This window comes from Thalassophryne amazonica, chromosome 3 (assembly GCF_902500255.1).
Source record: "Thalassophryne amazonica chromosome 3, fThaAma1.1, whole genome shotgun sequence".
Classification (NCBI taxonomy): domain Eukaryota; kingdom Metazoa; phylum Chordata; class Actinopteri; order Batrachoidiformes; family Batrachoididae; genus Thalassophryne; species Thalassophryne amazonica.
In genome coordinates, this window is record NC_047105.1 from 49046969 (window position 1) to 49073218 (window position 26250).

The 26250-nt window shown below is 41.4% G+C and overlaps 1 protein-coding gene across 3 annotated transcripts in view; it reads left to right on the forward strand.

Annotated features, from left to right (window-relative positions):
* Positions 1 to 26250, forward strand: part of pparg (peroxisome proliferator-activated receptor gamma) — a 108783-nt gene that overhangs the window by 29888 nt on the left and 52645 nt on the right. For all 3 annotated transcript variants that reach the window (XM_034166206.1, XM_034166205.1, XM_034166207.1), the window contains exons 2-4: positions 11355 to 11651; positions 12321 to 12490; positions 20633 to 20771. In XM_034166206.1, coding sequence (XP_034022097.1) covers positions 11360 to 11651; positions 12321 to 12490; positions 20633 to 20771 — 601 coding nt within the window. In that variant the 5' untranslated portion in view covers positions 11355 to 11359. The remainder of the gene's footprint in view (positions 1 to 11354; positions 11652 to 12320; positions 12491 to 20632; positions 20772 to 26250) is intronic.

Genomic DNA, 26250 nt, shown 5'->3' on the forward strand with positions numbered 1-26250 from the left:
CAATTAAAAGGAGTTTTGTTGTTTTGAATTGTTAATAATCTGTTGATTTTCACCAAGTATTTGATTCAGTGGATCAGACTGAACTCTGGGATATCCTGAGAATTTGTGGGATCCCCAAGATGTTTCTGGGCATCATAGCCGGTGATACAGATACTATGAGTGCTGTGCGGAGACTGTTGAGTTTGTTCCAGTTAAAATTGGTGTTTTTTTTAGTGTTCTTCTGGCTCCTACATTTTTCAGTGGTTGCATGGACTGGGCGTTGACTAGGGTTGTGTAAAGCACTTGAGTGCTTTTGTTGGGGAGGAAAGGTTTACTCACCTTTGCTGTAATCTTTGCAGAATCAATAGATACTCTGATTGCACCATTTGAAAATCTGAATGATGAGTTGAGTGTTCAGATTTGAGATCGTCCTGGATCAAAACTAAGATCCAGGCTGCACGGTGGATTAGTAGTTAGCACTGATACCTTGCAGCAAGACGGTCATGGGATCACTTCCCACCATTTCTATGTGGAGTTTGCATGTTCTCTTCAAATTTTTAGGGTCCTGGTGCTGCCTGTCTTGCTGTATGGTTCTGAGACTTGGATGCTAACCACTGAGCTAAGGCAACAACCAGATGTCTTTTGGTACTAGGTCTCTTGTGAGGGTCCTTGGGTACCACTGGAAAGACTTTGTGTCAAACGAGCGGTTACTGAGGGAGACTATGAAGAGTTTCACTTTTGTTGAGAGGAAGCATCACTTTCAACATTTTGGCCATGTGGCCCTTTTCTGTGTGCATAATCCAGTGCTCAGGTGTCTGCGTGTTGAGGACCCCAGTAGCTGGGGAAGACCAAGGGGACACCCACGTTTCACCTGGCTGCAGTAAGTAGCTGGTTATTTTAGAGATGTGGAAAAGGACTGGTTGTCTGCCTGGGTGGTTGCCATCCAGGACCCCAGGTGGTTCCATGGTGTCGTGGATGCAGTGAAGCACAGCACCGGTGCATTCTGCCAGAGTTGACTTGCTAAACTGTGTTGTCCTTTTTGTTTTCTATTTATTTTAACACAATGCTTGGACATCATATTGTTGTTGTAATATTCTTTTGAGCCAGTGCCACGATGGTTAGCACACATCTGTTGCATGGAGTAAGGGAGGCTGCCAAAAGACAGTTAACCATGGACAGTTAGACCATTGCATCAGTAAGAGTCTCCATTTCAGGAATGCCTGCAAAAGAGACCTTGTGGCACGATAGTCGGCATTATGTTGTCAACCAGGGCATCACAGAGGCGGACATGAAGAGAGGTCAGCGCCGCTACATCTTAAGAATTACAGCGCAAGCTATGCTAACAGGCTAACCTTGGTTCAGGAGTTTTAGTAAATCATATTTTTGAGGGAATGCACCGTGGTTCTCATAAAAGTTTGCTTTGGTTTAGGCATAAAAAATTATGACCCACATATTTTCCTCAGTAACTGTGGATTAACTGGAACTAACTGATCAAGCTATTGATAGCTGCTAAAAGTCCTAATGCCATTGCCATACAAAATTAAACCAGATCTTAGATAAGGACATTTCAGTGCACAAGTCATTATTACAGATATTTGTAATAAAATGCTGAAAGGACGGACACGGTCCTCCACAGCTGCTACCAGAGCTCGAAGTGGCACAAACAATAGCGACCACACTCCTAACAAGAGCAATTTCCGATTTCTGACGTCCACCAAGCCGGATCCGGTGTCACAGACCGAACGGTCCCTCCTAAAAATTGTTCCCCCCTGCCTTCACTGTGCATGTGTCATTTCTGTGCGTCAGCCACGGTTCACCAATTATCTCATTTCTGCTTAAAACTGCACTCCAGTCATCTTTTTTCTCAGCGACAGATGTCTGGAGCTTTTGTACAGCAATCATTTCCACATAAATTCAGCATTACTTCATCATAAAAGATGAAGTGATTAGAGCACAGCAGCAGCATGAGCTGCTAGCTGCTGCGTTCACTGCACCTCTGTCATTTCAAAACTTCATTTGCGACTCACCAATTATCGCCTCCTTTCTGCTTAAATCGGCCTTGTTTCTGCTTAAAACTGATGATTTCAGAGGTTTTACTTTGTCATCTGATAGTTAATAATTCCATTATTCCCTTTGATTGCTTTGGGTGAAGAGAGTCCGTCTCAGATGAGCTGCTGTGATCCCAAATGACGCATGTGCAGTGGAGGCAGGGAGGACCAAATTTAGGGGGAGACAGTTCAGTCTGCAACACCGGATCACCTCCAAAATTCAGTGGAGTCTTCCATGCCCCAATATCTCTCTGTGGTGCAAATTTGGTGAGATTCCATGAAGTAGTTTTGACGTAATCCTTCAAAGCCTATATAAAGTGAAACTTTATCCAGAATCTGGATCTGCATCACCTCCAAAATTTAGTGGGTGCTTTCATAGCCTCATATGTATCGGTGGTGAAAATTTCATCAAAATCTGTTTAGTAGTTTTGATGTAATCCTGCTAACAGACAGACAGACAAATAAATAATCGCTGATGATTTTATTGCATCCTTGGCAGACGTAATTATGCATAACTTTATGGCTTAAACCGTCTCACTACACCGTTTGGGGGAGCCACCTTGCCACTTGCACACATTTGCTCCCCACACTGACACACAATTTGTTGTGAAAATGCGTTTATTGTAAGTGTAACTGTAACTGACACGCAGCACCTACCTCTTGTGGATTGTGAGGCCCTGCGCGCATTGACACACAGCGTTTGCGAATTTGTACATTGTTCACAACTAGTTAACACAAGTCAGGGCTGGATCCAGAGTCAAAATATGACAGATGCATTTTTGCCCAATGATAAAATAAAAATCGTACGCATCTTGTTATTCAATAATCTTCATTCTTTTATTCGTATTTTATTTTATTCGTGTATCACATGGCTGTGGAACTTCCTAATAATTTAAAAATAATCAAGTTTTTAGAATTTTGCAGAATTTATTTATTTGCTCCAGAAGAAAAGTAGATCTGCAAATTTACAGTGTAGTTTTTAAGGATTTTATAGAATTTATTTTTAAAAGTATTTATTCGCTCCAGAAGAAAAATATGACTACCAATTTACAGTGTATTTAAAATATGAAGAAAGTTCTGTGTCAACAATGATTTAATTTTTTTGATTATCGGAAAGTGTCCTATGCCACGTGACCGAATGGGTGCCTTTGTTTGGATACATGTATTTAGTAAATAAATAAAATGTTTTCCGATCTGAAAGTTTGTGTGTGGCATAAATACACTGAAACCACGCATAATTCCATGATGATTTATGGATAAATTAAATACTTTTACAATCAATGCATGTGGCATGTCCGATATCATCGGCATCAGTAATCGACCACGACTGAGGGAGTGGGTTTTTTTTTTTTTTTTTGCAAGTTTCGGCCATCGATCGACCAATGATTTTATTTGGAAAACCACGGAAAATGTAATTTCAGTCATCCTAGAATGCCTTTCAAACCACACTATTGTCTGATAACTATTTATAAACCACTCACCGTTTCTTGCTGAAATAAGCGCCCAATTTTCCTTGCACAACAACTTTTTTTTTTTTTTCAAAAGCTGTGTTCACAGCGGGGACACATTCTGCACTATTCGCGATTGAGTTTTTTTTTTTTTTTTTAACCGATGACAAACGATGCGTAAAAAAATCTGACCGATGCAACTGCATCAGTCCAAACCGGTCTGGATCCGGGCCTGCAAGTGGCACAAAATTTATGTGTGCCAGAAATTTTGAACATTTAAAAATTTTCTTTGTGCACTGGCGCGCAGCCTCACAGTTTACGCACAGTTGATGATGAGTTTACTCATTAGCACACAAGATTGCAGGGATTAAATTCATTAAAGTGTCAAGGTGGCTTCATGCATAACTTTATGGTACAGCCATCGCAGACATTGCCATGGCCAAACCAATAAAAGACCTTCCATGGGTGCATTGAAGATGGTCTCTTGAGGTTGAGATGCTGATGATAGCACAGTGTAAGAACACAATAATAACCATTTAAACCCCACTGTTTCATACACAAAGTAAAGTGTTTTTTTTTTCTTTTTTGCTGCTTTATTTTGGAAATGCAGTGGTGTTGCATCAAGGTTTTGACAGGGTTTTAGCATTTTTACTTTTCACTAATAATGGACTCAAATGTGTTCAAAGAAGTTGACGTAGCTTTACTTTACAAAGGTGACCATGAAAATGAATAATAAAATAACATTAAATGCTGCATCACAACTCACCCTTATGTAAGCATGTGCGTGACTGACACAAACTGTAGTGACCCCGGATGACTGGACTTTGACAGCTTGGCAATCATTTATGTGAGATATTGAAATGTCTGAAAGAAGCGTTAATTCATAAATGTCAGCGCTGAGTTGTGTTTGAGGGGTGTAATTGAACGGTGTTTCTTAAATGTGATTTATGATTTTTTTCAGGGTAACATACTTTTTTACTTCACTGACATTTAAAAACTCTAGGAACCTGGGGTCAGATGCATAAACAGTACAGATTAAGGATTTACCAGATTTCTGAAGCAGTTTGCAGCTATGGTTTTGTTTTAATTGCAATCACTGTGTAACTATGGGCCCTATCTTCCACCCCACACAAAGCTGCAAACAGTGCAACTGTCACTAGCTGGTTTACCATTACAGATTTGGCAAAAGTTAAACAATATTTTCAGAATGTCAACAAAACAGAATAATAACAGTTCCCATTAACTGGTGGGATGTGAGTGTTGGGTTCTGTGTTCTCAACTGTCATTCTAATAAGGCTCTCATGAGAACTGTAAGCCCAGTAGTCATAGCAACAGGACAATAAGTCTCGATAAATATGGCCATTTCGTTATTCAAATGTAACATTGAAATAATATTTATATAATCTAACAAGCTTTCTATTTCTTACTCCTTCCACATGTACCACGTTGTGAATTTTAGATTATTTATTTATTTTACTCTTTCTGAAGGTCATGTGACATGTCATGGTGGAAAAGTGTTTTTCAAAGTAAGACTTTTTCAAATCACCTGAAAAACCACTTCAAGTGAGCAAAAAACTTTTTTAAGATATCATTTCCATTAAGTATATTTTCAATTTGTTACTTCAATTTGCACAATTTGGAGGGTAATGGAAACACGACTGTTAATAGTTTAGATCCAACATTGTTGTCATTTTTACTCACAGCCCACTTCCTCTATATCAGTGGTTCCAAAACTGTTTTCCTTTCCCCCCCAACACACACATTCACACACTCACTGCAAAAGAATGAAGTCATTCATTCATTCCAGCTTTTGCTTGTGACACAAATTTACTTTTAACGCCTAACATTAATTGTAGTTCTTTTTTTTTGTCCCTTTTCTCTTTGGTTCATCCAAAGAAAAAACAATTTATATATATATTTTTAATTTAACCTTTATTTAACTAGATGTCAGGTTTTTAATTTAACCTTTATTTAACCAGATTCAACGATCAGTAATCTTTTAACTAAATTTGATTATCCAGTTAGTTATTATGATTTTGTGTAACATGTGCACTTGTAATTTTGACATGTGAATCAACTAAATCTTAACAGGAATTTGACAAGTTCATCCAGACCCGGCACCACAAGGGGGCGTTTGGGGGCGACGCCCCCTCACGTCATCAACCCTCGGATGTGAGAGTTATCAAAAAATAAAAAAGAAAGAAAAAGAAATACTGGAAAATATAGCAAAATATTAGTTATTCAATAATATCATGTATTTAACAAATAAACCAAATTAATTAACTAAAGTAATTAATTTTAAAACAAACGGATATGGTGTGTGTCTGTGTTCAAGCGATTTGATAGGTTGAGGGTTGCATTTGTCAGTGCGGCAGAGGACAAGGATCCTGAGTCCAGTCATTATGGCAAGGTGGACGAACTAAAGAGCTGGAGTTCCTGGGATTCGTCAAGTCCACCAAGCAAAAGGCAGATCATGCAGCACGACTCACTTGGGGAGGGTGTTAATGCTGTGTTTACACATAACGACAACAAGTCACGAATGCCACGAAGTACACATTCTTGGCCACTGATCACGAATGTGATGATTCGGGGCAGAGGCGTCAGGTGTCCTCAGGAACTGCTGCAACCTGTTACCACACATTATGATTAATGGCACGTGTTGCTGGAGAATTATCAGGAACCGTTACGCACGGTCAAGAACAGTGTTCCGTGTTGTTGCGCACTATTGCGTGTAACAGCGCATCGTTAAGTTCTGTCACTTGGTGAACGAGGTGAATTGTCTCCACACACACACCCATATTCATCCAACTGAATTCAGATCGCTCCAGTTTTTCAGAAGAACTTTAATTTAATTTAATTTTTAATTTAATTAGCTTATAATGCGCCAAATCACAGCAAAGGCCATCTCAAGGTGCCTTACATAAAACAAGTCAACATAAAATTGAATAAATAATTAAAAATGAATAAAAAAATTCAAATACATACATAAAAACAGAAGTAAAAGAATAAAACAAATACAAATAACTATCCATAAGAAAGAGAATAAAAATAGGTTTTGAGTCTTGACTTAGAAATGTCCACAGACTCAGACTGCCTCACGGTCGCAGGAAGACTGTTCCACAGGGTGGGTGCACGATACGAAAAGGCTCTTTGACCTGCTGACTTCTTTTTCACCCTGGGAACACAGAGAAGTCCCGCATCCTGCGACCGCAGAGCCCGTGCCGGCACATAGAGTTCCACCAGATCAGCCAGATAAGATGGCGCCAGTCCATGAACAACCCTATAAGTCAATAGCAAAACCTTAAAATCTGCTCTCACAGAGACAGGGAGCCAGTGCAAAGATGCCAAAATGGGTGTGATATGTTCAGACCTTCTGCTACATGTCAGAGGTCTGGCAGCAGCATTCTGAACCAGCTGAAGACCCCTAATGCTGGACTGTGGTAACCCTGAAAATAGAACATTACAATAATCTAGTCTAGAAGAAACAAAAGCATGAATCAGGGTCTCAGCATCAGCCATGGACAGGATAGGGCAGATCCTCGCTATATTTCTCAGATGGAAAAAAGCAGTCCTAGTAACATCCCTGATGTGGAGGTCAAAGGACAATGTGGGATCAAAAATTATCCTAAGTTTCCTCATTTTGTCCATATGATATATGACACAGGAACCCACGCTGAGCGCCAGCTGGTCAAACTGATGCCGATGTCTCGCTGGACCAAGAACCATCATTTCAGTCTTATCAAAGTTTAAAAGTAGGAAGTTACTAGACATCCAACTTCTCACTGATAGAAGACAGTCCTCCAGGGATTTTATGGGAGTGAGATTTCCCGCAGTTATCGGCATGTACAACTGAGTATCATCAGCATAACAATGAAAGGCAATCCCAAAACTCCGCAGTATACACCCAAGGGGTGCCACATACAGGGAGAAAAGCAAGGGGCCTAAAACAGATCCCTGTGGAACCCCAAATCTCATGTCAGCAAGGTCAGAGGTAGTGCCATTATACAAGACACATTGAGAACGACTGGACAGATATGACGTCAACCAGGCAAGGGCACTTCCAGCAGTCCCAACTTTGTCACTGCATGTGTAGTTGGGCTCTGTGCCATGGAGTGGCGCACATGCCCAAGTGCTCTGTGTTTGTGCTTGTGATGGAGGGTTGTATATGGGGTTAATCTACTGTCTCGTGTCGTTTCTCAGATCAGTTGTTGGTTTGGTTTTGTGGTATGCAGGAGATCACTTGACCGAGGGTCTATACTTTCAAATAATAATAAAAAAAAATACTGTCATCACTCTTTACTCTTACTCAGTCAGTCTCTTACAACGGTGTAGCCTAAATACATGCCCCCTGTGATAAACTCATCACCCCCTTAATATTTTTTTCTGGCGCCAGGCTTGAGTTCATCTCAGTGAAAATGTTCATACCCAGCAGCAGTGATGCCGGTAACGCATTACTCTAATCTAACCACTGTTTTTAGTAACGAGTAATCTAATGCGTTAATCTTTCCAAATCAGTAATCAGATTAAAGTTACTTTTCCATGTCACTGTGCGTTACTATTATTTTTGCATTGTGGGTCGATAGCAGCATTAAACTTGTCTGTGGGCAGGAGGTTGGGGTTCGACTGAACTGCCCACTTTAAGCGAGCTGTGAGCTTTTCATCTGTGGTTTTTTGTAGCAGCTACGACTCGTCCTCACCTCTTATGCTGCGTTCACACTGGGCGCGACGCAAGCGACTGCAGCCACAGGTTGCCATGTAATCCCTATGTAAGGATGTGTTTGGACGCGAGTGAAGTGATGTGAGTGAAGCGATTTTGAGCGTTTTGCGCGTTTGTGGCGCGATATTGCGTCGCGTCACGTCGCGTTGCCCTCCTCCCCAAGTTCAAAACTCTGAACTTTTTCGTCTCGTCGTGCCGCGATGATCAATCAGGGACTGAATATGTAGTGACGTGGAGATGTCTGGAGTTTGACTGAAGATGTGAACATGTCCTGTCTCTGGTAGCAGCCTGTGAGCAGGACTTATGTCTCTTTTGTCCTTTATTTCACAATCATGACAGAGTTTTTGGAGCGAACAGCAGCACCACAGCAGCGGGGAGCGGAGTTTCTTTTTATTTTTATTTTACGTGCGCGCGCGCGCAAATCGTCCTGGAGATTATTTTACTTATTAACTACACAGCTGTATAATAAAGCAAATGGTGACTGGTTTCTAAGCACAATTATGACAGAGTTTTTGGAGCGAGCAGCAGCCCTACTTGCAGCAGCGGCAGCGGTGCTTTTTCCTTTTCTTTCTTTTTTACGTGCGCGCGCGAGCGAATCGTCTGTAGAGAATATTTTATTAACCAACTACACAGATGTATAATAAAACAAATGGTGACTGGTTTCTAAACACAATTATGACAGAGTTTTTTGGGGGAAGAGCCAGCTGCAGCAAGCAGCGGAGTTTCTTTGTTTACATGTGTGCGCGCGAACGGGACAGCTGATCCTCAAACTGGGTCCCGCAGAGGTGGAAGGACCGCTGAAAGCCGCCGTCACCCAGACACTGCTCCTGCAGCAAATAATGATACTCTCTGTATTGGGAGCTTTCCACAGCAACTCGCTCCGTGTGATCAAGGTCCGTCATGTTACCTTGACTGACTACCGGAGCCGGCGAGCGGCATGGAAGCTCCTCCTATTTGATGACGCACCGGGGCGAATTTTCGCAGTGAATGTCCACCCAAGCAGAGCGACACACCGGGCGAAGGAGGCGCGTCCGTCGCCTGGCGACCCACGCAAATTTGTAGCGTCTGATCGTGTCCGGTGTGAATGCGGCTTTAAAGCGCGGTGACAACAGCACACCTGCACTGAGCTTTACAAAGACATTTTTATGCTTTTTTTCTCCTTTATTTAGAATTATGAGCTGAGCCATTCCATATCTGCTGCTAAAAACAGCTGATCCTCCACGATGCGTCAACAATTAACTATTAATTATTATTTTCCACTCAAATGCACCTAAACTCTATTTCTGGGGACCACATGATGTGAAAATGCAATGAAACTTTCTTACCTGTAAATCTGGTCATGTTTTCTGCATAAATAAATGTTATCCATTCTTTGTGCTCAAACGCCAAAGCAGGGGCGAATCTAGATGGAATGGGGGCATGGGGCAGGGATGTGCCCCCCCCCCCCCCACACACACACACAACACCCTTAGATTAAAGGTCCAGTTTTGAAGCCGTTTTTTTTTACTACAACTACTAATACTACTTATAATTTCGACAAGTAAAATGTTTAGAGAGAATTTAAATGTTAGAAAAAGAAAGAATTTAATAGTTACATTTATAAACAATGTAGGTTAGACGTTTTACTGTTACAGTGCTGTCAACAGTTAAATATGAGGTCAAGAAAGAGGTCTTTATTTTACTTTTTATAAAACGTATTTATTTTCATTGAAGTCAAGAAAGGATGATGATAAAGTGAGTTTTGGCAAAACAGGTATCATTGTCATTTTGAGGTGGCAGAGGGTTGTTGTCGGCAGCTGGGGAAAGTAACTAAAAAAGTAACTAATAATCTAACTTAGTTATTTTTCCAATTGAGTAATCAGTAAAGTAACTAAGTAACTACTTTTTCAAGGAGTAATCAGTAATCAGTAATTGGATTACTTTTTCAAAGTAACTGTGGCAACACTGCCCAGCAGTGGATACTGGCTTGGGAACATCTTGTGTTCCCAAGCCAGCTGGGAAATATAAATTAGAACAGTCACTGTAGTTTCCAGCTTCATGACTCTTCTGACTGCTGATTACATGCGTGCATGTAATGTGCATGCAAATCATTTTTCTCAGCAGTCAAGCGCTCATTTCTACATTCTTCCACGGAACAACAGCACACCTCTCACCTGTTGCACAACATCAGCAGATGTTGTTATAATTAGTTGATGCTGATCTTATACCCACAGTGTCCCTGGATAATGTAATATAATGTGATCCAGCCCTTTTGCACTCAGCAGACTGGTTTGTGCTGATCCTTCACACCACTTACACAGCAGCATGTGCTGTGCCACGCTGTGCGTTGTGCCCACCCTCAAGATAAAGCCCATCATCTGGGAGGAGAACTAATTCAAAATTGTTCCCATTCTGCCAAATCTGTTTTATCTTCCTGTAATGGCTACATGTGGTGGGGGGTGGGGGGTGTTTATGCTGAACATCCCACATCTCTCTGACTGTTCATACAGAAATGTCCCTGTTATAAGTCAAATTTTAAGTCTGAATCAGTTTGTTTTGTACTTGTGCAATCTGTATACACTATAGAACAACATATATTTGACATCGGTACGCACCATTTATCCATGTGGCCCCAGAATGCTATGACAGTTTACAGAACCAACTGCCAGTTACCGATTAGTAACATATCCCATTATTTAAAATAAAACCTTGAATCCTGCATCCTTGGCCTCGGACTGACTGAGACTCAAACAGTCCTGGCTTCTGTGTCCTTTGGTTGGGTAATCTCACAGCGAGCCACCCAAACAGCAACAAAGGAAGAGAGTGTTATGAGCAGAGGAGATGTATTTTAGTGCCAGAGTTCGTCTTGTCCTCCCTGTGGTACGATATGCACCTCTGTTTAGTAGATAACATACAGACTGTCGGAACGAGGCAGTGAAACCATGCACCTTTTTTTTTTTAACAGATATTAACAAATCATTCACATTATGTACATCCAGTAGCCACAAGTGGGTTTGTCTTTATATGTTTTTGGTTTCCTCCCTTCGCCAATCTCTTCCTCTGTTTCTCCTCCTCTTATCCTCCCTTTCTCCTCTTCTCTGAGAGTTCTCTTAACAATGCTACATGTGGTCGACAGCGACTGTTGCATCAGCTAAAGGGTAATTGCTTCTTATCTCTCTGCAGTCGACATGGTGGACACCCAGCAGCTCCTGACCTGGCCTCTGGGTTTCAGTCTGAATGCCGTGGACCTGTTGGAGCTGGATGACAGCTCCCACTCCCTGGACATGAAGCATTTGTCCACGCTGGACTACACCACCATCTCCTCCTCCCTGTCCTCCTCCCTGTCCCCAGCGCTCACGTGCTCCGTCTCCTCTGCTGGTATGACCTATGAGCCCAGTCCTCCTCCACAGCACGAAGATCAAATGCTCAACGTGGACTACACCAGCGTGCACAACTACAGGACAGAGCTGAACACATGCAGTAAGTTAAGTGGGCATTCTGAAGCCGCATGACACAGGATGGGACATCGAGACTTACAATATATGTAAAATCTTAAAATCTGGTCTCGCATTTAGAAAGGTAAAGGAAAGATGCGAGTATTTGGTGATCAAACTAGCACAGTCCCTGGCAGTAGTCGCCAAGTGCTTGCTCACAGGGGGTCGTTTTGACCGTTGGGGTTTTTCCGTAATTATTGTATGGCTTTGCCTTGCAATATAAAGCGCCTTGGGGCAACTGTTTGTTGTGATTTGGCGCTATATAAATAAAATTGATTTGATTTAAATCTGCATTAATGTCACAGAAATGCCCCAAAATAAAAACTTAAAATATATGTTTTATTACATTAACGAAGTATAGTTAATGGTAGCATGAGCTGAGCGTCCCCATTTTGATCAATGTGATTTATAATGTGTTTAAAAAATACATACTTGAGGACCTGAGCACCTTAAAGGAATCATTCACGATGACCTGCAGCCCTAACAGGTTAATGTTAGCATGAAAACTCACTCGTGTCACATAATGCTTTGCCAATGGGGAGATTCTCCAACCAAGAATTAATCAGTAACTCACAATGGAAAGTGAGGAATCCGTTTTCTGTACTCTGACTCTGTATTTTTCTTTCTGAATATTGATTTTTTTTTTTCTCCTCAGATACAATCAAGTTGGAGCCAGAGTCTCCTCCACAGGTCTGTGACAGTCCTGCTTTCACCAGGGTCCAGGACGACACAACGTCGCCAACTTCGCTGAACATCGAATGCCGTGTTTGTGGGGATAAAGCCTCGGGGTTTCACTACGGTGTCCACGCCTGTGAAGGCTGCAAGGTATGAGGGAAGGTTAAAATCTGCACGTACATGCAGGGACATGCGGACATTTGATTCTTTTATCATTGATATAACTTGAGGATTAAATATGATGGTCAGATTGTAAGGTCTACATTTGCATGTTAATGACTTGTTAAAGTCTGTCTCAGTGTGTTGCATTGAGCTCCTTGAACTTTCACTGCAGTTGTCAAACAACGAAACCCTTTTTTCCGTCAGCACAGAGAAGCTTCCAGCTGTAATCAAGCATGATCACTACCACTAAGTTAGGAGGCCTCATGGACAGATCATTTGAATGTTTCAGCACCAGATCAGTTTGGGTCAGGGGACATGTGACTGTCACGTCACAAACGTACTCACAACACTATGGAATCGTCCTGGATAGCAGCCACCCAGGCAGATAACTGGTCCATCCCCAGCTCTCAAAAGTAGCCTTCTACCTGCTGCTGCCAGGTTAAATGTAGGTGTCCCCTTGGAATTCTCCAACCACTGAGAAAGGAACACTGGACAAACTGGTGGAAATTATGGATGATGCCAGTCACCCTCTAAACACCGCCATCAGCCACCAGAGGAGCCTCTTCAGCCACAGACTGCTCCTTCCCAAGTGCAGGACCAACAGACTGAAAAACTCCTTTGTCCCTCAGGCCATCAGACTGTACAACTCCTCACTCAGGGGGAGGAGGAGTAACAGGAAGACAGAGGATGGGAAGGAGAGGAACAATAGTGAACAGTATTTCTGTCATTTATATTTGTGTATTTATATTTATATTTGCAAATTGTTTTTTTACTTTCACATTTGATACTCTGTGTGCTTCTTACCCTGTGTGCTGCTATACAATGCTGCTGGAACCACAATTTCCCTGAGGGAGTCTTCCCAAGGGATTAATACATTTCTGATACACCTGTGTGAGAAACGCATGACTGGGCCTACATGACAGAGCTCAGCACCACTGAATTAATCAGCAAAAATCATTTGGTGTATGTAAAAGTTTGACCTTGCGCTTATTGGAGAAAATTTGTGCACCACATTCTTGTTTATTGGGGGGGGGGGGGTTTCAGCTGTGTTTGTGGTGCATCACTGGTCAATCTATCCACATCATTTGTGTTTGATAATGACTTTTATTCCACATTCTTGTCTCTTCTGTGACTGTTGTAAATTGCATATTCAGTTTGAGCCAGAGCTGGAGCTGTTGCCCCTGTTCTGTGGAATGATCGCCCTGCGTCAATAAAACAGTCAGATTCTGTAGAGTTTCAAGTCCAGACTTAAGATGCACTTATTTTTTTCCCTTTCGTATGGCTAGCATACTGGCATAGTATGTTTCTATACTTTTTACTCTTTTAATTCATTTTATTAGTAAACGGAGCGGGCCACAGCCTCAACTTTATCTAAACTCTGGGTCTTTTAATGAAGCATAGGGGCTAGTGGTCAACGATCAGCTTAGTATTTCTTCTGTCTTTCTTGTTGCTTAATGCTGACAAATTACACTATATTTGTTGTCTTTCTGATGCTTGATTCTGCTTTTTTTTTTTCTTTTCTCTCTGTTTGAGGTGCAGCTCCATCCAGAGGTGGGTGTGGTATCTGTTCCAGAAACTGTCCTGTGCACCAGCAGCGTTTCCTGTATGTTCGTTTTGTGAACTGTTTTGTAATTTATGTCTGTAGCATGGTCCAAGCAGAGAGTCACCCCTTTGAGCCTGGTCCACTTGAGGTTTTTTTCCTCAGAGGGAGTTTTTCCTTACCACTGTTGCTCTGGAGGTTGGTAAGGTTAGACCTTACTTGTGTGTAGCGCCTTGATCAGTGGAATATCCGGATAAAATGCTGAAACCGACTTCTTCTGAAACTTCTCTGTTCTCTCACGACGTCCTGGATCAATAGAGCCTGAAATGTGGAGGTTTTCAGCTTGAAACAGGCTGACGACGGCGCCTGGGAGCGCTGCACGACGACTCACACTGTGGGAAGTCCTTAAAGCGACAGTATCACCTCAAAATCTCTCATCAGCCGTTAAAATTTTCACAGAAAACCAGCTTAATTTTTCGAACCGTGTCCACTTCGATGTGTCTCACAGGTTTAGAAAAAATTTTGATCAAACAAAGCGCCAGTCTCTCAGCAACTTCTCAGACAAAGGAATTCCGACGAGTGGCTGGACGACTCCTCCCACAAGGAGTGTTCACAGGCGAATGACGTCACTGACAGGCGTGGAAAAACTCACGCATGCGCACGAGGGTTCAAGCATGTCTGACGTAAAAACATATGAATGAAATCCATATAGTTTTTGAAAAAATAAAGAGGACCTATACTTTATTGACAGACCTCATATGAATGAATTAATTAATTTAGTCGGCACACAGTTCAACAATAGCAAAAAACTCATAACAAACCAACTCTACAACGAACCCGTGAGACTGAAAGGGTGAGGGCAGAAGCAAAGCTTCTAAAAACCCACCCCTTATACTATACTGTACATGTACACACAGTTGTTTGGAAATGTTCATGTATCCACTGCATAACTTGTCTGAAGAAAACTGGCAATAAAACTGATTATTTACAGGTATTATACCAAAGGGGCCCATTACTTATGCAACCCATCAGCTTAGCGTTTATATTTTTTATTAATTTATGTCAGCTTGTAGAGATTTACTTTCAGTTTGAGTTTAAGGAAGATCATTTTTAGATTGAGAAGCCTGGTTTACTTTTTGTATTTGAAATGTCATAAATTAAAATGTGTGAAATACCAAGGGGCTGAATACTTTTGCAAGCCACTGTACATGCATGCACCCATAAACACTATTTCATAAATACATACATACACACACACACACACACACACACACACACACACACACATATATATATATATATATATATATATATAAAATGACCAAAAAGTGTGCAAAATTAGTCAATGAACTCAAATTTATAAAAAAAAAAAAAAACACAACCAGACAAACAATGTCGCACAACACACAAGCCCAAAGGCAATAACAAAATAGATAAACCTAAGTCTGCAAACTATAACAAGCAATTTTGTTACTCTTGTAAAGCCTTTTAAAGCCTACTAAAGTGCCAAGTACTTTAATATTGTAAAGACAGTTATTCAAGATGTTACCACCTTTAACAGAAACACAATGACTTTTTGCAGTAGTTTGGATCCTTAATTTCTCAAAAAATAATATTCCTTTCAATTTATAACCGGAGTCCCTCAGTTTAAACAGATCCTGGACATGTTGTGGCAACAGTTTGTTTTTAACTTCATACATAATTTGTATATATCAGGGGTGGCTCAAAACAAAATTTCACCTAAGGGCCCAATTTGACTCAGGGCCGTCTGGGTAATTTAGTGAGACTCATCATATTTTGTGGGATGTCTGGACAAACATTATTCACTTGTCTTACTTACTGTTTCTTTTCTTTTTTTAAGAATTTTAATTTACTGACCAATTTTCTAGTTAAGAATCACGAGACACATTTATCATGTATGACATTGTAAGGTGGAGCAGTAGACCTCAAGTTGGTTGATGTTTAAAACAATGATGGAAAAGTTTGGAAAAAAAACTGCACCAGTTTGAAGCCTTTTCAGGAAATGGTCGCAGGTTTGACAAGCTCAGCTGTGAATCATTTGTTTCTTGGCCTGTCTTCTTTTTCAGTCACCGGTGTCACTCTGAGGTGAAACATGTTGGCGGAATAAATAATTTAGTAATGCATGGAGAGATGTGCATCTTTTTGATGTCTGTCACTCTAACCACAAGGCCCGGGCATTTTCCACTCTGCAGGGGTAAAACTAAGGCTTAGACGCACCGACAGTCACTCTGTCAGTTACAGAACAGAAATAACTACTGCTGTGTGGGCAGTTTCACATATACGAGGTCTATTAGATAATAAACCAACCCTTTTATTTTTTTTTTTTAACTATATGGATTTGAATGACGTGCGATTACACCAATCATGCTTGAACCCTCGTGCGCATGCGTGAGTTTTTTCACGCATGTCGTTGACGTCATTTCCCTGTGGGCAGGCCTTGAGTGAGATGTAGTCCCGCCCTCTCGGCTGAATTCCTTTGTTTCACACGCTGCTCGAGACGGCGCGCGTTGCTTTATCAAAATTTTTTCTGGACCTGTGAGGAATATCCGAGTGGACACTATTCGAGAAATTAAGCTGGTTTTCGGTGAAAATTTTAACGGCTGATGAGAGATTATGGGGTGTTTCTGTCGCTGTAAGGACTTCCCACGCAGCGGGACGTCGCGCAGCGCTTCCAGGCGCCGTCGGCCTGTTTCGACCTGAAAACATCCTAATTTAAGGCTTAATTCACCCAGGACGTCGTGAGAGAACAGAGAAGATTCAGAAGAGGCCGGAATGAGGACTTTATGCGGACATTCCACTGTTTAAGGACATTTTGCAATGAAAGACGTGCGTGCAAATTCGCCGAGTCGTTTCCGTGACGACTCGGCAAATCTGTGTGCGCCGCGACAGGAAAAACACCTCCGTGTTGAAAACCATTTGTAAAATTCAGGCGGCTTTTGATGGCTTTCAACAAGTGAGTAATTGAGAAATTGTTTAACAGCTTGGGCATGTTCCAACTTGCCCGTTAAGGTTTCCAACGGAGGTGTGTTTCCTGTCGCGACCCCCCACGGTCGGGTCCAGCCCGACATGCGACTCTGCCCGCACGTTCTTTCATTACAAAATGTCCATTAACAATGGAATGTCCGAATAAACTCCTCATGCCGACTTCTTTTGAAAGTTCTCTGTTCTCTGACGACTTACTGAGTCAACAGAGCCTGAAATGTGGAAGTTTTCAACTTGAAACGGCGAGACGCTGCCGCCTTGACGCACAGATCGCCGTCAGGCGCCGTGGGCCGTCCTTACGGTGACACTACCAGACCAAAATCTCTCATCAGCCGTTAAAATTTTTACCGAAAACCAGCTGAATTTATCGAATGGTGTCCACTCAGTTGTGCCTTACAGTTTTGAAAAAAATTTGATCAAACAAAGCAGCAGTCTCTGAGCCATTCCTAAACATTGAAAAAAATCGACGAGAGGGTGGGCGACTCCTCACTCAAAGACTGCCCACAGGCGAATGACGTAACCAACAGGCGTGAAAAAACTCTTGCATGCCCACGAGGGTTCAAGCATGTCTGATGTAATCACACGTGATTCAAATCCATATGGTTTTTGAAAAAAATAATAAGGTCGGATACTTTTCTAATAGACCTTGTACATTTGTACTTTCTTTGAAATATTGAGATATGAGGTGTGCATTTTCCTACCATGAAATTTGAGCTGAGTTTTCAGAACAAATAGGAGTGGTTAAGTACATTATGTGTGAGACATTGCTATTGAAAGTTGCTATAAATATTGTTGGTACCTTCACTCTGTTGTGTTTGAAAGGTTCTATCAAGTCTTTTAAAGCTAGTTTTAATTGAATATTTTATTGTGGAATTTGTTTGTTTGTTTCTCCCTCAGTTGTTGAGACTAAAAAGCATCAAATAGGAATTACCAAATTACCAGTCAGAATAGTTGAAGAATATGTGAGCTAGATGAACATTTCAATAATGACTTGTACGAGGTCTGTGAGAAAAGAAATGGACCTTTTTATTTTTTTTCAAAAACTATATGGATTTGAATCACGTGCGATTACATCAGACAAGCTTGAACCCTCGTGCGCATGCGTGAGTTTTTTCACACCTGTTGGTTGCGTCATTCGCCTGTGGGCAGGCTTGAGCACTGGTCCACCCCTCCCGTCGGAATTCCTTTGTCTGACAACTTGCTGAGAGACTTGTGCTTTGCTTTATCAAAAATTTTTCAGAAACTGTGAGGCAGATCCTTGAGTGGACACCATTCGAGAAATTCAGACGGTTTTCTGTGAAAATTTTAAGGGCTGATGAGAGATTATGGAGTGTTACTGTCGCTTTAAGGACTGCCCACGGAGCCGGACGGCGTGCCGCGCCCCGAGCCGCCGTCGTCAGCCTGTTTCGAGCTGAAAACTTCCAAATTTAAGCCTCTGTTGACCCAGGACATCGTGAGAGAACAGAGAAGTTTCAGAAGAGGTCGGGATCAACAGTTTATCCGGACATTCCACTGTTAAAGGAGATTTTGTAATGAAAGACGTGCGGACAGAGGTGTTTGGCATTTCCGATGGCTATGCAAGAGAGTGTTTAGGGTCCTGGTGCTTCGTGTCTTACTGTATGGCTGTGAGAGACTTGGATGCTAATGAGTGATGTAAGATGGTGACTAGATGTATTTGGTGCAAGGTCTCCTTGCAGGATCCTGCGGTTCAGCTGGAATGAGTGTCTGAAATGAGTGGCTGCTTGGGATGACTCAGACAAGGAGTGATTTACGTGGTGAGGGAGAGTCAAGCATGACATTTTGTCCAAATTGTTGTGAAAGTGTAGTGACACGGACCCACAACAGGGGGCGCAAATGAACAGCCAATAGATGAGCCAAAAAGTAACAATTTAATGTTGTGAAATGTGCACAACAAACATACAGACAATCTCAGAATATAATTACAGTCAATGCACAAAAGGTGACGTGTGGGCAGGCTCGAGGATAGAAGATGTCTGTCCTGAGAAGAGCCGGAACCACACGATTTCCGCTGCCACAGAACCTGGTGAATACTGGAGCCGCCAAGTGCCGAATTCCCAGGTGATCACCGTCCCCGACTGTCGGATCTGGTACTGCTGGTGAGAACAAAGACAGTCAAGTGTGGGTGTGTGTACACCCAGTAACAACAACGGTGGGAATGCCACCTCCACCTCTCACTCAATATGTTGCAGCGATCCCTCAGAGGAAAAAGAGTGCCGTCTTGCACAGCCTCCACAAACTAAGGACCTGCAAACACTCACAATAAACAGATTCAGAAAATACCACAAAAAGGCTGAGGATATTACCTCTAATGAAGTACGATATCTCGGCGATGAGGTGGAGATGACATCTGGGTTTTATGGAGTGCGATGATGTAGAATGTGTGACAGCTGTCAGGAATTGAGTGACAGCTGTCACTCCCGGCTGTGTCCGTGGCGGCAGCGCCCTCTCGTGCCTGAAGCCCGCACTTCAGGCAGGGCGCCCTTTGGTGGTGGGTCAGCAGTACCTCCTCTTCTGGCGGCCCACACAACACAAATACTTCCATGAGTTAAAAGATGGAACATATTATTCAACGAGGCAAAGTATAGTTGTACCGATACTTACCATTGCACTCATGAACATTTATTATTTGAATATAATAATATTGAAAGTTTTTCGGAAACTATCGTGAACATTGCACATAACTGGGAGAGAAAAATGTCAAACGTTTTTACAATTCAACTGAATGGAGTGTCAGGGTGAATTAAGAAATCTGTGAATTAAGAGGCCGTTGCCCCATCTTTGCTTGTGAACGGCTGAGCCTTTTGGGGATGCTCCTTTTATACCCAATCATGATACTCACAATTAGTGTCTTCAGTTCCCAAACGCTTATGGAGTGTTGTTAGAAGGAAAGGTGATGTAACACAGTGGTAAACATACCACTCTCCCAGCTTTTTTGAAATGTGTTGCAGGCATCCATTTCAAAATGAGCAAATATTTGCACAAAAACAATAAAGTTTATCAGTTAGAACATTAAATATTTTGTCTTTGTGGTGTATTCAATGGAATATAGGTTGAAGAGGATTTGCAAATCAATGTATTCTCTTTTTATTTACATTTTGCACAACGTCCCAGCTTCATTGGAATTGGGGTTGTAGCTTCAGCGGATGACTGATAATAAGGTACATTGGTCATTGTTCTTTAAAAGTCTCAGGAGACACACTTAAGCATGAGTGGGGTCAGCCAAGCAGGCAAAGACTTTTTATTGTTTCATAGTACAAAACATTCTTTATTAAGGTGGAGTCTTGACCCCGTTTAGTTTCCTCCTCCTTTAAATAACCAATGTTTTAAAAATAAAAGGAACATCTGGGAACTACAAGAATGAAGATGCCACACATAGTTTTCATGCATTACGCCCATGTTGGAATTTTTGAGTAACATACTCCACTCAGGCTTTTCTTTTTCTGACATTTGTTTTGATTTAATTGAATCTGTTTCATTAGTTTTTCTTTACAGCAACTACAAACTTCATTGATCACATTATATGTGAAATAATTTTCTCTCTTGTCTTTTTTGTTTTGTTTTAATAGGGTTTCTTCAGACGGACAATCCGGTTAAAGCTGGTCTATGATCACTGTGATCTTCACTGTCGAATTCACAAGAAGTCTCGCAACAAATGCCAATACTGTCGCTTCCAGAAATGCCTCAATGTCGGCATGTCACACAATGGTAAGAGAGCAATACGTGCCTACATAGTTTCATGACACTGTTGTACACATTTAGCGGACTTAAACCTGCTGTATGTACAATACATGTTAGTGTTCCAGACATCAAAGTTCCCATATGCCCATCGTTCCCATACTCGCATCTGTTCATGCAGGTTGAAAGGCTTAATCATTTTTAGACTGTGGGCCAGGCACCTGCTTTCGGTTTGTGTTTGTGTGTTGTCGCAAGCGAAGGGCAGCAACACCTTCACCACTGCTGTCAATTTAGTGGTTGTGGTGATACATTCAGCAAAGAAAGCTGCAAAAGTGTCTTATGTGTTGCTTTTTTATGCTGCCTTCTGTATGTACTGCAGTCTTTGATGTTTCAGTTTCCATTACGTTTTCAGTGTGCATGCCATCCATTCAAAGATGAATATGTGGTCAAAGGCTTATTTTAATCACTTAGACTTGCTTTGTGGCTGTGAAAACATAAGATATGGGTAAATATAATGTGTACAGGTGACACTTCTGTAATACGTGTCCTACTCAAACAGCTTTGCTCACTTTTATATTGACAGCTTCCAAATATTGGCAAAATACAAAGTTTCTTGCGGTATCTGGTACCTCGCTAAAATGCATCATTTGCCCTTTGAAATGCTTTGAAAACGTCTAAATACCGATGTCGTCGACCGAACGGTCCCTCCTAAACATCAGTCCACCTTTTGCATCTGTGCATGTGTCAGTAGCTGCGGTTCATGGATTATCACCTCGTTTCTGCTTAAAACTGCACTGCAGTCATCATCTATCTCAGCGACAGATAACTGAAGCTTCTGTACAACAATCATTTCCACATGAATTCAGCATTATTTCATTATAAAAGGCGGCGGTAGCAATCAGAGCACCGTGGCTAAATGAGCTGCTAGCTGATGCGTTCACTGCGCGTCGGTCATTTCAAAGCGTCATGGAATTTCGCAGAGTTTCTGCTTAAAACAGCCTAATTTCTGCTTAAAACAGCCTAATTTCTGCTTAAAACAGCCTAATTTCTGCTTAAAACAGCCTAATTTCTGCTTAAAACAGCCTAATTTCTGCTTAAAACCGACTTTAGAATGATTTAAGAGGTTTTACCTTTTGTCAGGATTTATGGTGAGGAACGAACAGAAAGCAGGACACAGAATGCAGACTCACAGAAACTGGAGGTCGAGTAATAAAAGGCTTTATCTGGAAAAACTGGCACGGATTCAGTACATGGGTAATCAGTCAAAGTGGCGGAGGTAATAGGTAGACGTAAGGCTGAGGCGTGGTCAAAGCAAGCTGGGTTTAGTGGCACAGAGTAGCATTGTTGTCAGGACTGATGCAGAATCAGAGTCAAAAACAAGCACAGTGAGTCCAAGTACAAGGGATGAGGCAAAAAACAGGGTCTAACACAAAGCAAGGTCTTACATGGTTGAGCAAAAGGTCAGGAGCAAAACAAGGCTGGAACGCAGACTAGGTCAAACGAACTGGCAACAAACAGAGAAACGTGCAAGGCTTAAATAACGGTGTGATTAAGGAAAGTGAAAACAGGTGTGTGAGAAAGTTCAGGAAGGAGACAAAGCTGAGGGAAGCAGGAGCAAGAGAGTGCAGTAAAACAAACACTAAGCAGACAGAAATGAAGTGGAAGGTGAGTCCCAAACATAATGCAGAAATAATGTACACATGGAAGAAGCAAAGAAACACAACCAGGAAAACAAACGTGAGAATTTAATAGTGATCAATAAGAGAATAAAGGCTGGGCCTGAAACTAGAACACAACTAAGATGTGGAAAACAGAAATTACAAGCAATGACTACAGTGGGAGAAATGCAAAATGAAACCAGTGACTAAAGTAATCCTAAGATGAAATCAAAGACAGGGTATCAAGACTTAGGACATGGACACAGACAAAACCAAGATGAAAACCCAGACATAGGGCAGATCATGACACCTTTATCATCTTATGGTTAATAATCCCATTAATCCATTTGATTGCTTTGGGTGAAGAGACTCCGTCTCATGTGCTGCTGTGGTCCGAAATGACACATGCGCAGATGCAAAAGGCGGACCGATTTTTAGGGGCAGACCATTTGGTCTGTGACACCGGTTCTCATTGCATTACCTGAATGAACGCATGTAAACATCTAATCATTTACAATAAAGAGTGCTGTTTCTTAAAGACTAAAGAAAATAAATATCTCCCATGATTATAATTTACCTTGAAAACAGAGCTCTTTTGTGGGAATCATCTTGTGACTTTACAAGATCATGTCACCCAACTTATTATTTATTTCTAATTATTGAATAATGATGCCACACAGTGGCTTAGTGGTTAGCAACGTTGCCTCGCAGCAAGAAAGTCGTGAGATCGATTCCCACCTGGTCCTTTCTGTGTGGAGTTTGTATGTTCTCCCGTGTTTGCATGGGTCCCTCCTGGTGCTCCGGCTTGCTTCCACAACCACATACATACAGGTTAGGTAAATTGGACAATTTAAATTGACCATAGGTGTGAGTGATTTGTTTGCATGTATGTGGCCCTGCGATGGACTGGTGTCCTGTCCAGGGTGTACCCCGCCTTTCGTTCTGTGACAGCTGGGATATGTTCCAGTCCCCCACGACCCTTGACTGGAGTAACCAGGTATAGAAAATGACTGAATCATGATTCTCTTCTTGGAATCATGTAATTTAATTGATAGTTACCCAAAAGGTCCATTGCATTCTTTAGTATACCACTGTTTTAATTACTACAACATAGGACTCTTGGAATGTTTTACTTTGGTCTTTAGAATAAAGAAATAACTGTTTAAACACACATATGAAAACACGTGAAATGGTAAATGGACTGCATTTATATAGCGCGTTTCCATCTGCATCAGACGCTCAAAGCGCTTTACAAATAATGCCTCACATTCACCCCGATGTCAGGGTGCTGCCATACAAGGTGCTCACTACACACCGGGAGCAACTAGGGGATTAAAGGCCTTTGCCCAAGGGCCCTTAGTGATTTTCCAGTCAGGCTGGGATGTGAACCAAGGATCTTATGGTCTCAAGCCCAACGCCTTAACCACTAGACCAGGGGTGGCCAAGTTCGGTGCCTATCCCAGCTGTCATAGAGCGCGAGGCGGGGTACACCCAGGACAGGACGCTAGTCTGTCGCAGGGCCACAAATGGACAAACAGACACACACACACACCTACGGACAATTTTAAAGATTCCAGTCCACCTAACCCGCATGTCTTTGGATGTGGGAGGAAACCGGAGCACCCGGAGGAAACCCACGCAAACACGGGGAGAACATGCAAACTCCACACAGAAAGGCCACGGGAATTGAACCCACAACCTTCTCACTGTGAGGCAACAGTGCTAACCACTAAGCCACCATGCTGCCTATATAAAAACATATCATGAAAAAAGTGGATGGATGACAAAAGTCATGATGGATAATACAGCAATAGTGGATTTTTTTAATAGTTGCACTGAAAGAATAAAACACTACTTAACGATCTACAGGAGTGGTGGTTTTCCATTGCAGTGACAATATTTATTAGGCATAGCTCTGAGCTTCAGTCTAATATTAGTAATAAAGCTCATAGCAACAACAAATGTCTTAAAGTAGTTCATCCAACACAAAACTCAACATATTGCTACACACAAGCCACTTATTGTTGTTGTTATTAGTATCTATGCCTATGAGCTGGAATAAGGTATAAAACACTTCAAATTATTCAATTTCATTTCAATTTATTTTCCTTTATATAGCGCCAAATCACAACAAAGTTGCCTCAAGGCGCCTCACACAAGTAAGGTCTAACCTTACCAACCCCCAGAACAAGTACACAGGTGGCAGTGGTAAGGAAAAACTCCCTCTGCTGATTTGAGGAAGAAACCTCAAGCAGAGCAGACTCAAATGGGTGACCCTCTGCTTGGGCCATGCTACCAACACAATTTACAATACGAATATACAGGAAATTTTGGAAAATTCTGTGAGGCTATGCATTCCAATTTTATGCCTGTTTGTCTATCTTCAAGGTTATCAGTTGGAAACCAAGTCCAAACAATACATGACAAATTGCTCATAGCAGAGATAACCAATGTTCTGTGAAAATTATCTGAAAAAGAATTCAGAAACCGAAAAAGTTGAGAAAATAACCTGACACCACAAAAAAAACTTTGATTCAAGTGCATGAATTAAATACATACCCCTGACATTTGATCACATCTAATTTAACTTATAAAAAGCCACTTCTAACAAGACTTTGACCTTGAAAATTTTCCCAAGATAAAATTTTGTGGAATTGGAAACTAATGTTGGTGGAGGTTTGCGCTCTGTGAGCGCGGTGTTCTAGTTATAAATGCTTGTTTTTCTTGTGCATCATACAACAGCAGTCTAGAGTGAAAACAGACCTTGTCACAGTGGAATATTTTTCCTCTCAGCTGTCATTGCTCAGGTTGAAGCTTGCCTTTTTGTTTTCATTTTGCTAATTGTTAGGTAGTAAAGCATTGATGGGTGTTGCACTTTCAGTTCATACAGTCATTTTCTCGTGTGGATGTGCAAGTGAGGCTATGCTGACATCTGATTGTTTTGTTGCATTTTTTTAATTCGGACACATTACAGCTATGTTTCCTGAAAGTTTTCGTGATATGAGAATATTCCCCGCATAACTGCAACTATTTCAGAGAAGATGATCTAATGCAGATTTTTAATTTTTTTTTTCTATTTTTATTAAAATGTGAGCAGTAAATGTTTTGATGTCAGCAGTGTGATTAATTAACAAGGTGTGGATAATAAGTTTCCCCTGTTCATTGTAGTTCCATCGTGGATGACTGTTGTACAATTAGTGAATGATGTTGATGAATGCATTGGTAAGAATATTTGTGTGAGTTGAAAGATGGAATGTTCTGTTCAACGAGGTGTTCAAGAGTTCATTCCATCTTGCTCATGAAAATATTTTTTCCATTGCATAAATGGAAACATTCCATTTGAATTTAATATTGAAAAGCCCATTTGGTGTAAATTTTGCATTATAGCTCAATCAAAAGCACCTTAATCACTTTCATTTTTCTGTTATGGATAGTGGCTCTCGCTCAGCGAAGCAGGGTGTGTGGAAGTACATTTGCTTTTCTCCAACCAGTGAAATATCTGACAACACTTGTATGTCTGCTAGAGATGTCCCAGAGAACACTGAGTAATTGGTTTATGTCACACTGGATTTATGTTTCTCATGTTAATATAGGAGCATTTTTATGAAAAGGTAGTGGCGGTGCTCAATGGCACGAAATGTATGGAACCAAAATGCACAAAAACTGATGCTAATCATACAGTGGTCTACTTTTCTCTAACATAGAGCAAATAATCAATGCCAAGTGATATACAGTCCACCAGTCAAATGACAAAGATGTGTTTCAGTGTCATACAAGACTTAATTCTGTGTAATGACAGTCTGCAACAACAACATTGTTGCATAATTTCACTTGTTGCCTTCTGAAAACTG